Source organism: Vulpes vulpes, chromosome 3 (genome assembly GCF_048418805.1).
Source record: "Vulpes vulpes isolate BD-2025 chromosome 3, VulVul3, whole genome shotgun sequence".
Lineage (NCBI taxonomy): Eukaryota > Metazoa > Chordata > Mammalia > Carnivora > Canidae > Vulpes > Vulpes vulpes.
Window position 1 is genome coordinate 138,496,711 of NC_132782.1, and position 17,959 is coordinate 138,514,669.

At 31.5% G+C, this 17,959-nt stretch overlaps 1 protein-coding gene across 9 annotated transcripts in view; it reads right to left on the minus strand.

Annotated features, from left to right (window-relative positions):
- The window catches only part of PRKACB (protein kinase cAMP-activated catalytic subunit beta), a 114,055-nt gene that overhangs the window by 20,086 nt on the left and 76,010 nt on the right, over nucleotides 1–17,959 (minus strand). For all 9 annotated transcript variants that reach the window (XM_072754732.1, XM_026004784.2, XM_072754733.1 and 6 more), the window contains 6 exons: nucleotides 16,788–16,849; nucleotides 14,071–14,199; nucleotides 8,213–8,311; nucleotides 7,108–7,190; nucleotides 3,616–3,742; nucleotides 2,631–2,726 (listed from right to left, as the gene is read on the minus strand). In XM_072754732.1, coding sequence (XP_072610833.1) covers nucleotides 2,631–2,726; nucleotides 3,616–3,742; nucleotides 7,108–7,190; nucleotides 8,213–8,311; nucleotides 14,071–14,199; nucleotides 16,788–16,849 — 596 coding nt within the window. The remainder of the gene's footprint in view (nucleotides 1–2,630; nucleotides 2,727–3,615; nucleotides 3,743–7,107; nucleotides 7,191–8,212; nucleotides 8,312–14,070; nucleotides 14,200–16,787; nucleotides 16,850–17,959) is intronic.

The following is a 17,959-nucleotide window of genomic DNA, read 5'->3' on the forward strand; positions in this document are numbered from 1 at the left end:
AAGGTACAGAAAAAAACTACTAATTCATGGTGTTTTTGTTAAGGACTTAATCAAATAAAAGGAAATAATAAAAGTACACTGCAAACCCAAATGTACAATTCTAAGGTTAATTTTGTTTTTTTATACTAAACATGCTAAAATTAAGAACTATTTATAATAAAATAAAATAACATGTTTTATAAAGTTTGTTATTAACTATGATCAATGTCAGTTGGCACAAAAGATTGTGGGGAAAAACCCAACTTGATCATGGAGAGAAATAAACTGGATTCTTGCCAGATCTTTTTGTCTGCCCTTAAATTACCTATACCACTCCCCACACTCCAAACTTTTGTTAAAATTTTAGTTTTACAAACCATTTAATTTTCAAATTATTAGCTAAAATATACTATAATATAGAGGTATTTTTCCTGTATGTTTTTTAAAAAGGGAGACTAGCATAAAAAGAATAGCACTTTAGTTTGCTAATAGAAATGGGCATCAATTTTGCTTTAGTTCTTTGAATTCAACTCACTAGTAATGTCACTCATTACAATATTTTTACTATAATGAAAGCATGTGATGTTGAGCCATATCCTTTTACTAAACTTTGATTTCTATGTTTCAGATTATGTTAATGTTTATAAAAACTATGCCAGATACTTTTAATATGCTAGGTATAGAGAATTAAATCAGTAAGAAAAACTAAATTACAATAGATAAATTGGTCAAGGACATGAACTAATAATTCAGACATACACCAAAACCCACCAAATGTCTATAAAGCATTAAAAAGATCTAATAACCAAAGACATGAGACTTAAAATAATGAAATATCATTTAATGCTTATTAAGTTAGTAATGATTTTAAAAATAAGAATATCCAATGCTGGGTAGTATGACTGAACAGCCTCTCTCACACTGCTAAGTGTAATATGTTACAATCTTTTTGGAAAGCACTCTGGCAATTATTTATGGAGAGACGTAAAAATGTTCATACCCTTTGTCTCAGTAATTCTACTTCTGGGAATGTGTTCTGAAAAAATAATTTAAAAGGCAGAAAAATCTTTATACAACAAAATGTTTATGTTTATCGCACTTATTTATTATAATAGCAAAAAAAGAAAAAAAGAAAAAGGAATGACCTGAATATTCAGCAATAGAAAAATGGCAAAATACTTTTTGATACATTTGCAAATAAACCATTAGAATGATGTTTGCATGCCTGTTATCATGCAAGTGAAAAACGCGGAGTACAAACCATACATTCACTATATCTCAACTATGAGAACATGCACAGAAAAATATAATGTTTTTTTTTAAAGGTTATCTCTGGATGGTGAGGATGATAGGTTTTTTTGGTTGTTTCTTTTTATTTGTCTGCCTTTTCCAAATTTTGTACAATGGACATCTATTACTTTTACAATATATACATATACACACTTTTAAAGTTTTGGTGCTTACTCTGTCATCACATTGTTAAGTGTTCTCACAGAAGAAATATGTTAACAGCAATGATATTTAGATTACAAAAGACTAAACAGTTACAGATGATTTAAATTATAAACAAGAGGAAAGTTGAATGAGATCATTTATTTTATTCTTGTATTGGTTAGACAAATTTCAATTATTCAGGGGGTAGTTTTCCAGTTTGTAAATATTAAGGCATGTGTGCTATCCCTTTTTCTTTCCTTGTCATATTTGTGTTCAGTCATTGTTATTTTCTCCTTTCTAGCTTTCCCCCCCGCATAGGGATGGCAATGGAAAGGAAAACAGACTCAAAACCATCCTTTTATACATGATACAAATTTCTCTCACCGCATTTTCACTGCTTTGAAAAGTAGAGCTATCTTCAAAAAGACTAAAACTATTCAATTGCTATAATATTCCTGTTTTAAACTAAAATTCAAAGACATTTGCATGCATTTCTTTTATTTAAGTGGTAAAGTTGAAACAGAGGAAGAATTGGGAACTAGTACGTATCATTTTTACATTTGCCTTGTGGGGTAACCCAGAGCAAAGGTAGCCCACCCTCCTGTTATTGGGAATAATTATGAAAACACCATGTTTTTGGTTTCAAAACAGGACTTTTTTCTTTTCTCCTTATTACATCTATATGAGATGATGTATGTTGATTAAACCTATTGTGGTAATCTATTCCACAATCTATGTAAATCAAACCATCATGCTGTAACATTTATTCACATTATTTTTTTTGAAGTATAGTTGACATACAATACTATATTACTTTCAGGTGGGTAACATAGTGATTCAACATTTTATATATATTATGAAATGGTCACCATGATATATCTAGTTACCATCTAGATACTATCACTATATCACTATATCTATCACTATATCTAGTGATATATCACATGGTAACTATGTGCCACAATACAAAGTTATTACAGTATTATTGACTATGTTCCCTATGCTCTACCACTCTATTTCTCTTAGATTCAGAGTTAAAATTGAAAGGTAACTGGATTAGTGGCAGATGCTAAGTAATTGTTTTAGTAATCAAATAGACATAAATTCATAATGTAGATTAAAGTGTAATATTAGATCAGTAAACTATTTTTACAAAAGTCCACAGTGATGCATGCCTTATATTTTTTACCTCTTACATAATGGCATTATAAATATACCTTGCTGAGAATTATCTCTGGAGCCAAATATTCTGGAGTGCCACATAATGTCCAAGTTCTGCCTTTAACTCTTTTGGCAAACCCAAAGTCTGTAACCTATAAAAGAAAAAAAAAACCTTGCAAACATTCATCATTATCTCACAGTAAATGTCTTTATCATACCTAAGTTGAAGTAAAAAATCAGGGTTAAAATTAAAACCATGAAAAAAAATTAAATCAATGTAATTGAAACTAATCCATGCAGGCCACTATTAGTGAAGGAAGGTTCACTCTGGAGAACTTTTCCCTGACTCAAAGAAATAAACACACAAAAAAAGATAGCAACAAATAGTTTTAACAAAAATGAAGCAGTGGTGTAAGTATTCCTTGAGTTCAGCCTTTGCTCTGCCATGAATTACAGCATCAGAAGTGCAAAATAATCAACAGGAGAATCAACTATGTAAAAAGGGATGCTCCCACTTTACTGATGGAAAAAGTAGAAAGAAAATACTTCCACCAGTTCAGTATTGGTAGCCAGGGCTCTCTGGCAGCTGCCCTGTCTCTGACTCTAGAGACAGACTGGGTTCAAATTCTGACTCTATTGCTTGTGACTTGCTGTGCCTTAATTCCGTTAGCCTTAAGATGAGGATAACAGCAGTACTTTATATGGTTATCAGGACTAAAAAGGATGATACATGTAAAACACTTGGAATAATGCCTGGCACTAAATGAGAGCTCACAAATTTAGCTATTCTATATATTTCTTTATGTAGGAGCCTGTGTTCAGTTCACAACTATAGACTATGGGAGGTATAAACATGTTCTATTCTTGATGGGATTTTTGGTCTTGGTATTAGTGGCAGAATCATGAGCTCAATTTAAGCTATTAGGAAGAATTGTCTCGCTCAAAGAAAAAAAAAAACCCAATACTGGTAGTTGAGGTTAAATACATACAACTTTTACCTAGTATTTTCTCAAATACATTATATATGTGTTCAAGTCATACCTGGATATAACCTTGGTGGTCAATTAAGAGATTTTCAGGTTTTAGATCTCTGTAGATGAGGTCTAGTGAGTGGAGGTACTCGAATGTTAGCACTATCTGAGCTGCATAGAACCGTGCATGGGGTTCACTACAAAGAAAAAAACATTGATTTTTCTATAAAATGGGTTAACACATGGTAATTAATAGATCATGTAAAAAATTTAGTAGAGATATTTTGGAAGCAAAATCTTTTTCTTTTAAACATATGTAAAGAATCCTGTTAGTTTCTGATTATCTTTTAACCTCTGAATTATCTTCAAATAATACTTTAATAATATGCTTAGGAGGCAGCATACATTGAAGAAAAATATAACTCTAAAACTGCCATCTTACTTTAAATTATTATCCATATTAGAAGATATTGATGTCTTTATGTCTCTCTTTGAGAATGACTGAAAAGCAAATGTGTCAATTACATTGTCTACCATGCCATTGTAATTGTTGACAGACTCTAACTTTATCACAAATTTCAAATGCTTAAAGAATTTCACTACACAGAACTTGTTTATCTGCATTAATCTGCAGACTAATGCCATTTCACTCAGACTATTCCTATTACAAAAATGATATAGTCTCATTATTTTAAAAACATCATAAAATATTGAAGAAAAATAAAAAGCACCCATAATCCTATCCAGAAATCATAGATAAATCCATGTATGAATTTCCAAATCTTCTATTATGCATGTATAGGTATCATGTATCCTGTATGCACAAATTAGATCAATTGATAGATCAGTGTAATGATGATGCCACATTCAGTATTATTCCAAAGGATGTACTGATTTTCAAATTTGAGTTTCTATTTCAACTTCTAGTGTATACAATGAATTCTGCTAATCCACCTGATGAACTGTGACTTTCAGATTTATGTCCTCAATGAATTACATGAACTATGAATAGAGTTTCCCTCAAGATGGCTGGCATTAATTTGATCTCATAGCACCAGAAATAGAAATTCCAGAAAAGATTATATATGCTGCTCCTTTTGCTTGTCACTATAATTTCTAGGTCCTAGATTGATACATACCAGGTGCTCAGGAAATATTTGTTGAATAAATGAGTATGTAAAGAAAAATACTTTTAGGGGAAAATATTTTATAATTTCTTTAAAGTTTCAGCCCTTCCTCAACACTGTAAAATCTGTATCATACATTGTATGACAAGGAGTGGTGGGGGGTACATTTTAAAGGGAAAATTGGAAGAATCAACCTTGTCATTAAAACATTCTTAACTTTTGAAACATTTGATTTGGAAGGTCCCCTCCAATTTTCTCCATGCATCTGTAAACACAAGATGCACTTAGCATCTTATACTTATAAATAAATATAAATTTATCAGTGTAAATATGATATAATAAGCATTTTAAATTTATTTCCATACACTGACACCTGAGTGGAGGAACATGAACATTACATAGATCTGTAATCAAACTGTTGAAAGATGAAAGCAAAATATCCTGTAGGAGAACTTAATGTTGAAGCAGCTTTAAGTCTAGACAGTTGCTATTTAAGTAGAGAATCATAATGATTGCCTTGATTCTGACTAAAGCCATGGTCAACAACAACTCAGTATTGTTGTTGCCTAAAAGTTTCTAAGATAGGAGTTAGTAACCTCTCAAGTGTACATGTAGTATGAGTGAAAGATTAGAAAAGACAATGTCTCAGTGTGAATTATTACACTCCACTTGCTTTTCCTCCTAGTACTAAGTGAGGTATTAAAGAAATAGGAGTGTGGGGAGTTGCAAAGGGAAGAATTTAGTAATTATAGAAAATGGACAAAATATTATTTGAAGACAGGTTTAGGTGTAGTGCTTCAGTATAAAACTTTGAATTATCATGAGGCAATCTGAGGAGTCTGGGCCTGTATGAACAAGGGTAGTAGGAGAATGGACAACAGTAGGTGAAAGCAATCATTAAAAATAAACAGACATAGTGCCTGATACATATTAGGTGCCTTATCATATTAGGTCAATAAATTTTGGCTTAGGCCTCAGATAACTAAAGTAACTCTAATGTTGGCCCATAATTGAATATGATCTTGTGATAATCTGAGTCTATCATCATCTTCTTTTCTGAATTGGATTATCATCATCAACAGTTTGAACTCTTGCATGTGCTTTCATCATGCTAACAGATAATGTGCTAAATGAAGCTGGACCTGCTCTGGGTTTCAAGTTCATTCTATGAGTGATTACTAACAAACAGTAGTAGCTTACAGACTATCACGCACAGGTAAAGTTAACTGAATCTATTTTAAAAACTGTGTAGCCTTGTAAGCAATAACCTAATGATAAAGAACAGTGGATCCCTGGGTGGCTCAGTGGTTTGGCGCCTGCCTTCAGCCTGGGGCGTGATCCTGGAGTTCCGGGATCAAGTCCCACATTGGGCTCCCTGCATGGAGTCTGCTTCTCCCTCTGCCTGTGTCTCTGCCTCTCTCTCTCTCTGTCTCTCATGAATAAATAAATAAAATCTTTAAAACAAACAAACCAAAAACACCTAATGATAAAGAACAAATTCTTTAAAATAGGTATATATATTTTATATGTAAAATATATATATATATACATACACACATACATATATATGTTTACTTAAAACAACGTAGCAATAACTTTAAGGAAAATTAAATTTGTGTGAAACAAACTTTTATAATCTCATCACTATGATACTGTTACTATCTTTTCTATATATTCATCTTCATCTTTACATAAACCTCTTCCCCAGAGTTGTATTATTAATATTTGTTCAATTAATGCCAGTGTGTTTATTTTTTTTAATGCCAATATGTTTAAATTAAAATTTTCGCATCTTCTGAAAATTCTTTAAATAATAGGCCTTCATAATACCTACCAATGGTAGCACATTTACAAGGGTATCATGGTGCTTCATTTTATTTTTATTTATTTATTTATTTTAAATATTTTTATTTATTTGTAAGAGGAGGAGAAGGGCAGAAGGAGGAGACATAGATTCCCCGCTGAGTAGGGGGCCTGAGGGGCTCAATCCCAGGACCTTAGGATCCTGATCTGAGCCAAGGCAGATGCTTAACTGACTGGGCCATCCAGGTGCCCTTCATTTGATTTTTAAAACTCAGTATGGTGTGACCTCTTACTAATGTTTCTACGTAATTCATCAGATAGCTAACGTCCTACTAAATTAAATGAAATAAATTGTTATCATCAGCAATAACTTAAAAATTTGGTTTTAAACAAACACAATGGGGATGCCTGGGTGGCTCAGTGGTTGGTCATCTGCCTTTCACTCAGGGCATGATCCTGGAGTTCCAGGATCAAGTCCCACATCAGGCTCCCTACATGGAGCCTGCTTCTCCCTCTGCTTATGTCTCTGCCTCTCTCCTTCTGTGTCTCTGAATAAATAAATAAAATCTTAAAAATAAATAAATAAACAAACACAGGATATAAAGATTTGAGGAAGATAAAATATTAGTTACCTGAACCTTCCAATTCTTCTTAGATGTGAAAACATTTCACCCCCAGGGACATATTCCATAACCATGTATAAATTAGAATTATCCTATGAACAAATAAAGAATAAATAAATAAATAAAAATTATGAAACCTAGATTATTTTAAGAAAATATTTTAAAATAACACCGTGTTCAATTAGAAAAAGACAAATTTAAAAATCCACCTGAGAGATTACTAACATTGGCAGGAGAGAATAAAGGGAAGATGCTCTAATTTTTCTACAATGGGGAATTCATTTTTTTTCTCCTAGTATTCTTAACACAAATTAGTCTCAGATTTTTGCTGTTCCTGACTTTGCAGTGAACACTAACTATTTAACAATTAGACATTAAGGCAATGACTTAATGCTATAGTGCATAAAAAGGAATAACAGGTAAAATAGCAATTTGAAAAAGTAAGAATGTTTACATTTTATGTACTAAATTAGGTCAGAGAGATTAATTTTAACATCACCCTAAATACACAGGTATTCATCTGATTTAAAGAATAACAGAGGAAAAGGAAAATGTTTAAAATCATTCATATGACCTAATATTGCAGAGATGCCAAGTATCATTCTAAAGAGCTGAAAAGCTGCCAACTTCAAGAATAAATCTTGTACAACCTTGTGAGACACTTGAATGGAAGACCAAAGACTGTTCTGCCTTATATAAATGGAAAGAGTAGAACACAAATTACTAAGAAAAAGATGGTTAAGACTGTGTCAGAAAAGGTTAAAAAGGAAGGTATGTATGTATATTCATTTGCATGAGTATAAGAACCACTTAAGATATTAATAAGATATTTCTATGGATTTTGATAAATTGAAATATTTGAATTTATAATACCATTTCATGAAAAATTACACATTACCTTTAAAAATTTCCCTAGGGAGAACCAAAACTTTTTCAAATGTTAACCTAAGTTTATAAGTGCAATAGGATTTAATTACAAAAAATCTAAATATATCCCTTTCTTGTTTATTCATATTCTCCAGGTTTATGATGTGGATTAAAATCCTATGACAGCTTCATATTTTTAAAAATATATACAAATAAGAGTATTTTATTTGAATACTGTAAAATCTACCTTAAAAGAGTACTCCAGTCGAACAAGAAAAGGAAAATTCACTGCCTGTAATATTCTTTTCTCATTCAAGGTGTGCTCTATTTGCTTCAGTTTAACAACCTGTAATTGAGAGATAAATATATTTAATATACTTGAACAGAATTTAAAACTTACTATAATTTTAAAAGAAAAAATTTAAATAAAATGCTTTTCATATAATAATGAGCTTGGATAAGCAAAATCACTAAGTTGGTAAGGATGATAATAACGACCAAAGAGGTTTATCAGATTCAAACAAAAAACCTAACTGAAGATTTAAAATTTGGTCTTAAGAAGGTCAACGATTTTTCAGTCAAGAAGCAAGAGCTAAAAAGAAACAGACTCCTAGAACATTACTTAAAAAATTAGTAGGTGAAAATACTAGCTCCTAATGACTTACAGTCAGTCCACTAAAGTAGTTGGTACAAATCACTGCAGTAAGTAGGTATTGATTTTAAGTCTTCAGAAGATCAGCAAGGAAATTAAGGATTGAGGAAAAGCCAATAATTGAAAAACAGTAGGTAAAAATGAACAATCTGTTCATTTCCTAATACCTGAATAAATACAAGATTAAATTCTGAAACTTCAATTTGTGTAGCTACAAGAGAGGACACACAAAATACTGGCAAAAACCCAACTATGTCTTTAAAAAAAATAGCTCATTTAGGATTAATCAAGCCTCCTTTGGATTGTCCACTCAAATACATAGCAGGGAAAGCAACTTATCTTCATGAAGACTATGCTTCTATCACATGTGATTCTATATTTAAGAAAAGGTGACCTTAGGGAGTTATAAATAATTGTCCAGTATATGTGTAAGTCATTAAAATGTGGCATTCTTTTTTGCTAGAGGCTTTCTGTCAGTGTGGGGTAGTCACAAAATTCAAGAAGTTGAACATCAATAAAAAAGGTAAATATACCATCCAATTATTAGTATATACAATTCCATTATAAAAATAATATTGAGCAAAGAATACTTAACTGAGAGTCAGATTATCTGTATTCTAATCTAGGCCTTCTAATCAAGCAGTTTTATGACTTTGGAGATGTTATTTCAATTCTTAGGATATCAGGGTTTTTTTAAATCTGTAATAGGGGTAGTTGGACCACTACCATCCAAATTCTAACTAGTTACAGAACTATTTAGTCCATACTTATCACAATAAATTATGTGACATTAGATAGAAAATTATTCTTGCTTTGTATTTATCTTTTTTTTTTAAAGCAGTTTCAGGTTCACAGTAGAATTGAGCAGAAATTTTCCATGAGACTCCTGTCCCCACACATGTATAGTCACCCGCACTATCAATATCCTCCCCCACCAGAGTGGTACATTTGTTACAAGTGATGAACCTATACTGACACACCTTTACCACCCAGAGTCCATAGTTTATACCAGGGTTTACTCTTGGTGTTGTACATTCTGTGGGTTTGGACAAATGGATAATGACATGTGTGTAACTGTTATAATACCATACAGAGTACTTTCACTGTCCTAAAATTTCTCTGTGCTCCATTTAATCATCCCTTCCTCCCTATAACCCCAATCACTGATCTTTTTACCATCTCCATAGTTTTGCCTTTTCTAGAATGTCATAAAGTTGGAATCACGCAGTATTCAGCCTTTTCAGATTGGCTTCTTTCACTTAGTAATATACATTTAAAGTTCCTACATGTCTTTTCATGGATTGACAGCTCATTTATTTTGAGTGCTGAATAATATTTCATTGTCTAGATATTTCACATTGTTTATTTCTGTATATTATGATACAGTAAGTTTTTAGTTAGACATTGACAATGTGTTTCCTTTGAAATAAGTAATAAAAACCGCAATATATGGGCTTTCTGCATTATAGCTCTAAGCCAACTATGTGTATGTAGGGCATAACAATTAAAAACAGAAATAAATGATATATTATATATATACATATATATATGATATATGAACTGGCAATGCCTAGTTACTCTTTAAGTTAGTTTAATAAGTTAACTAATTAAAATCTAATTTACTTTTAAATGTGCTACTACTACATACAAGGCATAATAATGCAAATGAGATAAAGACAAGGAAATGTCTGCCTTAATGCTGCATAGAATCTATTTGGAAGTATGGTATATGAATGTGTGAATATTAATATGTGAATAATTGCCAAATAAAAGTTATAATGTTATCACACTACACAAGAAAATGTTTAAGTTAGGCCTAATACATAATCTTTCTTTTTTTAATTTTATTTTTATTATTTATTTATTTTTTTTACTTTTTTTTTTTTACATTATCTTTCTAATTCCAGATTCTTCATCTGTAAAATGTTGATAATAATACCTACTTTAAAAGTGACTGTCACAAAGTGCATATGAAGTGATTAACACAGTGCCTGGCACACAGTAAAAGCTCAAAAAATGTCAATTGTTTTTATAATCCATGTAAAGGGGTGAGAGTTCAGCTGGGCCTTACAGATGAATACATAACAAAGATTAGGAAAAGAAAGAGGAGATACTGCAGTCAAGATTAGTATCTGGAACCGTTACCTGAAGGGGGGGTAATACACAAAGGTTAAGTCTGAGGTGGTAGTTTCAACTGAGAATAGCTTAGGATAATGCTTCTCAAGATTTGGTAATGAAATAGCCCTATATGACAGAGAAAAAAATAACAAGTAATCCTAAGGGTTTAGTCCATATTTTATTTTCAAAATGCATATAAAATTTACATTTACTTCTTAATATTTCTGTTAGTTTAAATATATATATATTTAAAAGATTTTACAAATGATTATACTTATTGGCTATTTTTTTTTCTTTAGTCAAATACTTGAGTTACTGATAAGGAAGATGGCCTATATATCATCACATACTCCCCCAGGCCACCCAGCATGGCACTGTATACTCCTGGGGGTCAAGTTTCAATCAGAAAAGTAGAAAATAGAGGACATGTAGAACAGAGTGAAATAAGACTATGGCAGAGTATGAAAGAAAGTTATGAAGAGTTTGTGAGTTAGATGCAGAGTTCTGCTTTTATTTAGTAAATATTAGGAAGCTTTTTGAGTGAGTAAATAAAATTATATGATACGGTAAGAAAAACGTTTTTGGCAGTGAGGAAAGTGATATATAGAAGGTAAAAAGTCTGGGGTTGTGGAAATTAAGATGTTATTGTGAAAGCCCAGTTAACGTTAAAGGGACCAAACTAGGTGGTGGTAGAAAGGATCTTAAGGGTAACAAATACATTTTAAAGGAAAAATTAACAAGAAGTAGAAACACAGAAATCAGACCAACCTAGTCAAATTCTTGGTTTATCTTATTAGCCTGTTTGATTTTAGAAAACCTGATTAAATAGAAAGGTTATTGGCTTAAAAGGGAGATTAATGTCACACAGAATTGTGAAAATTCACTGATAGAGTAAATATAAAGCTCCTAGCAATGCTTGATATAATGTACGGAATGAAGAAATACGATTTCCTTAATTTCTGCACTGATTTTCTTCCCCTTAACCCATACACCCTAAGACAGGAGATGCCAAAATTGAAGGGTTTGTGACTTCATTAACAGAAAATAAGGTGATTATGGAGTGTTATTTTATTACTTATCTCTGCAAATTCAAATAAATAAACTTGAAAAAATTCAGGATATAAAATCTTTGTCCTAATTATGAATAGATTCAGAACACTGCCATAGCAGAAATGACATAGAGTTGCAACTATTCTTCTAGGAAATACTCTTTTACCATGATTTATCTATGAAGTAACCTCAGTAATTTACTTAACAAATCACTGTCTTGTCAAGAGAGAAAAAAGAAGGAACTAAAAGCTTCTTCCCTAAATATTTTAAACATGAAAATGGCATATTATGTAATCCTTTTAATATTTTATGACTAAAGCATATTCTATTAATTCCTTAAGAAAGATAACAAAATATTAGGACTATCCAGACAACATTTTAATGACAGGTTTAATAAAAAAGATTTGATTTAAATAAAAATATTTAGAATTTTGTGTGCTACTAACATAAGTGCATAAGTAACTTACTCTCTCCGAGACCCAATGACCTCACCTAGAAAATCAGAGCATGAACTAGTCGGTCTGTTAGAGCTTTGTGGTCATATTGTACAAATTAAAGGTGTAGAGTTCAAGGAAGAATTGAAGCCTGGACAGTACAGAGGGAGAAGGTGTAGAACATGAAAGCAAGAAGAGGGGATAGTCCAGAGATTGAGATTAGCAATCTTTAAAGAGTAGACAGGAAAAAATAATAGGAAAAGGCATATAAAAAAGAAGAGCCCAAAAAGGCAGGAGCATAAGTAGAAGAACAAGGGGTCACAGAAGTCCAGGGACAAAACAGTTTTAAGGGAGTGGTCAGGACAGTGGATAGGCTGGCTGTAAAATGTTATAGAAGATGAGCAAAAAGAACCCACTGGTTTTGTTGATTAGGCCACTGGATTGGTGACCCTTGGCAGAGCTATTTCAGTGGAGTAGCAAGAGGCAGGAGATATACGAGGAGACATTTAAATTGTTGTGGGTTAAAGAATTAAGAGGAAGTGACTTGGTGAATAGAGTGATTAAACTATTTTTTCAGGAAGCATGGTTAAAAAAGTTATGAAAAAAGGGCAGTACACAAAGATGCACAATAAAATGTGTGTATAGGTATATTTAATTTTAGAGAGATTTAAGTCATTACTCCTTTTTATGTTGGAGGTTAAATTTGTTTTTTGTTTTACAGCAGTTTGGAGTAGAACTTAAGATCAGTCTAATGCTGTGCTGTTCAACATGGCAACTACTAGCCATATGTGGTTATTTAACACTTGAAATGTGGCTAATCTGAATGGAGATGTACTGTTAGTGTAATACATACATCAGATACTGAAGACTTGGTATGAAGTAAAATATCTCCATTTTTATATTAACTAAATGTTGCAATGATAATATCTTAGACATACTGGGCTAAATACAGTCTATTAAGATTGATTTCATCTATTTCTTTTTACTTTTGAAAATGTGGCTACTAAAAATTTTAAATTACTTATGTGGTTCACATTATATTTCTACTAGACAGCATCAGTCTAGCCACTCACTATCTGTAACCCTAACTACTAGCTCAGTACTATTTACTCCACATTTTCCTATATTCCAGTAAGCCAAACTGTCATTCTTGGGAACATAATATCTATAATATAGCAAGATTTACCATTTTTTGTTCCCTTAGTTGTACATGATTGCCAGAAAAACAGAAGTTTAAAGCATGAATAATTCAGACATCCTGATTCATTAGATACTCTAATATGTGGTAAAAACTTAAAAACTGTTTTCTCAAAATGATTTAACCATTTTATTGAGATATAATTGACATTTAACACTATATTAGATTCAGGGTACAACATAATCATTTGGTATTTTTTACTGTATTACTATTCCAACTTTTTCTCTGGCTTGACTGGCATTTTAAATTCAGCAAACTCAATGATGTTAAACAAAGGGCTTCTACTGTCAATCAAAATAAGCCATTAAAAATCTCACTAAGTTTCTGTTACTTCAATCTAAAGATCAAGTACAACAGATCCCTGCATTTTCCACAAGGCAGTATGTATTAGAGATGCCTGTTCTTTACAGGTTCAATTCAATATTTTGATAGTAAACATTCACCTATTATATAATTATTGAAATAATGTATCCCTATATACTTAACTATTAACTATGTTTCATATAGTCACAATAAATAAGAATGAAAATTAAATGCAATAATAAAATTATCTGAAGGTATCAACGGAAAGTCATTATACTGCATCTGTTTAATAAAATCTAGCTGATAAAACTGAATTTACCTTTCAGGTAAATAAAGACAAATACACTAACCTTCTGCTTATCTAAGATCTTCATGGCATAATACTGTTCAGTGGCTTTATGTTTCACCAACATGACTCTTCCAAATGAACCTGTTCCAAGGGTTTTTTTCCTTTCAAAATCCTCCAACCCGGCATTATTCTACATATAGATGGAAAAGAAAATGAACTTTAAAATTAGAAATTCTCAAAAGATTATAATAACTATAATAGATTTAGTTATATATAATCAGAAGAGATAATTTAATTTAAAACTATCCATTTAAAAGCAATACAAAGACTACTGAGATTTCAGGCTTTTGGTTCTATTTTTCCCTTTGAATAAGAAAGGATCTAATATTTGAAAGGAGAATTATATTGCAAAACAAAGTATAACAGTAATGGGAGGAAATAAAAGCCTAAGCTTAAATATTAAAGGTCATAATAAATTCCAATATGAATTCCTAGTATTAGACTTTTAATAAATTAGTTCTGTATTTTAATAATTACAAACTCACCAGCACTATACTGGCAAAGACAATCGTGGAAGCCATATAGTCTCAGTGTACTCACAAATAATTCTAATGAATACGTAAACTGAGGGACAGAGTCCATTCACTGGAGTTACCTCAGAAGGAAGCACACTATCTTACTTCATTTCTATCTTTATACAAGCTTATATGGACTAGATAATAACAGCATGAAAGATCCTAATGGCTCTCTTTCTCTAATGTTATAATAACCTGGTATTACCTAAAACAGTAATAATAAGGAAAGAAGAGTTCCTCAATCCCACAAAGATAACCGAAAGTCAGAGTCCCAGAACAATAATCAGTCTCTTTCTCCTTCAATAGATGCTTTGTTATGAGACCAAACATCTTTGTTTGGCTTTGACTATAGCATAGAAGCAAAGAATTGGAGGCATCAATCTATTGAATTTGTTGCTGCCACAAAATGAAAATTACTAGGAAGAAATTATGTGCTAAATAGCCACAAGGAGTAAGTGCTGACCCATCCATCTGTTTAATAGGTTTTCATTACAAAGATCTTCATGAAAATCTTGGAAAAAAATATTTGCAAGGGTTAGTCTGTATGATTTTTAGCTTGAGAAAAATATGATGTAATGTGATTCATGTAAAAGAAATCTGGATAGTTACTGCAGTTCACTATAGTTGGACTTTATCACAAATCAAAGCTTGCCTTTGGAGACATAGCAGTTTCTTGCTGAATCATTACAGAGACAGCAAGCAGCTCTAAGTTTTTACTTACAAAAAAAAAAAACTTGTTCCATTACATTTAATTTCAAATTTCTAACGATTTTAAATTGGTATGAGATTCTATATCATGTAGAAAGGAAAAGCCCTTAAAATTCTGATTGAATTAATATTATAGATTAATGCTTAATTTTTTTGGTTTTAGCAACACAAATTGAAATGTTTAATATAGTTCCCAACTAAATAATGGAAACACATTTAAGTAATAGGAAACAAACAGAACATCTCTTTTTGCTAATTACTGCTTTTCATACAAATGTGCCATCTTCCTCACCTTTCTCAGTATTACATATTAGATAATGTCAAACTTTTTATGACTACAAGAGTGACTATGTTTTAAAATATAGGTAATGCTTTTACTCTTAGTGTCTTCATAAAGAATGGTGGTATAAAAAAATAATGTTTAGAATTAAGTATTTTTAGTGAAAAAGCTATTTGAAATAAAAATTTTTGTGGTAGGAAAATAGGTGTTCAAAATTTAATCTAGTATTAAAGTTCATTAATTATAACTTTGAAAAGAGATTTTTGTGGCAAATATAAATGGCTCTTTTTATTCACAGTTTTTAGGTCTCAGTTACAATGTGAAGTACTTAAGTTATATAGAATTTACCCCATCCAGTGTTTATGAAAATGGAACTCTTTGTACTGCTATGTTGCCAATAGCCAAGCATTTGTCTTTAAGATTTTGAAACTGCACAATAGTATCCCTGCTGTTGTAATTAAAAAAAATAAATAAATAACATATGCTATCAAAGGCACAAATCAAAGTTACTGTACATTTAAAAATTTCAAGAGTTTGTGCCTGCTTATAATTAGTATCAAAATTTATAATCACATATTGTAATGGAAATCAGTTTCTTCTCCAATTTTGGCATACATAAATTTATTAGCAAAATAAAACATATTATGATAATATTATGGCAAAATTACTATGTTAAGCTTACTTTTTAAAATGTGACTTGAGGGCAGCCCTGGTGGCTCAGCGGTTCAGCACCACCTACAGCCCGGGGCCTGATTCTAGAGACCCAGGATCAAGTCCCATGTCAGGCTCCCTGCATGGAGCCTGCCTCTCCCTCTGCCTGTGTCTCTGCCTCTCTCTCTCTCTCCTCTCTGTGTATTCTCATGAATAAATAAATAAAATCTCTAAAAAAAAATGCGACTTGAAAGTTTAATGCTGTTTTACAGTTTCTGAAGTAGTAAATTACCTGGGCAAGAATCATGATTTTTTTTTTTAATTTTTATTTATTTATGATAGTCACAGAGAGAGAGAGAGAGAGAGAGAGAGGCAGAGACACAGGCAGAGGGAGAAGCAGGCTCCATGCACCGGGAGCCCGAGGTGGGAATTGATCCCGGGTCTCCAGGATCGCGCCCTGGGCCAAAGGCAGGCGCCAAACTGCTGCGCCACCCAGGGATCCCAAGAATCATGATTTTATATAACAGGACTTTTAAATTGTAGAAAATTTTAAATATTCCTTACCGGAGCAGGATTTTCCCATTTCTTTAGAAAGTCTTCTTTGGCTTTGGCTAGAAACTCTTTCACTGAAAATATAATTAAAACAAAAACAAAAACAAATTTTATCTTGTAAGAATATTTATATTACATGTAAATATACTTTAAAAACAAACTTATGTCAACTATTGTTACCATGAAACATGTATTCATACCCATGATAAACTAGAGAACTATTTAATTCCTCTAAACAAGAAGCAAATATTTTCTTCAATTTTTAAGGATCTCTAATACTATTCTATATGGGGATCACTTTCATAATTCAAATCTAATAATAAAAATACTGTTCCTGAAAACATATCTGAAAGTAATGTAATAAAGCTAGAAATCAATCTAGGACAAAATATTAATTGTAAATAAGCCAGCAGTGATATTAGCAAAGCTCTTAAATATAAGAACTGAAGACATCTGGAGAATGTGAACTCGTTGATTGGTGGAATTTCAAATATAACTGAGTTAACTTTGATAAAAGGCTGTTTTCAGGTATAAGGATTTATGTTATTAGATTTGTGTTTTCTCTACCGAGAGTAGAAAGAAAAGGAAAAAACAAAGGCAACACATAAAGGATACCCACAAAGACTGAAAAAAAAAAAAAAAAAAAGAACAAAATACCAAAAAAAACCCATCCAAACAGCTTACAATCTCATTCTAAATTTGAGCAAAACTAAATGCCTGAATGCCTAATTTAAAATGAACACAAAAGCATTCAAAAACAGATGTTTATCTAGTGATCAATAATAACAGCACATTAGCAAACTGTGGTTTGAAGTTTTAGGATTTGTTAAATGATAAACCATTCAAAAGTTTTCCTTTTTCATTTTCTTTTCACAAAGTTTCCATATTGACTTCTGTTTACAAAATGACTTAGAGTTTAAAAACAAATAGGAAAAAGATTCCAGAGATAAGCAGCATTAGCATAATGTATTCTTGTTCCTACAGTCAGGTATGAGAGCAAAACCTGGTCTTTCAAGAAGTACTTATTTTAGTGTTTCTTTTGTTTGGAAATTCCCAATATTTTTCTGATATCTAAATCTATAAATAAAGAAGACAATAGAATTTAAGTGGTGTTGAAATAGTACAAAGTTTGGCAAAATGAACTTAGAGTGGAACACTGGCATTTACTTCAGAAATACTGATGA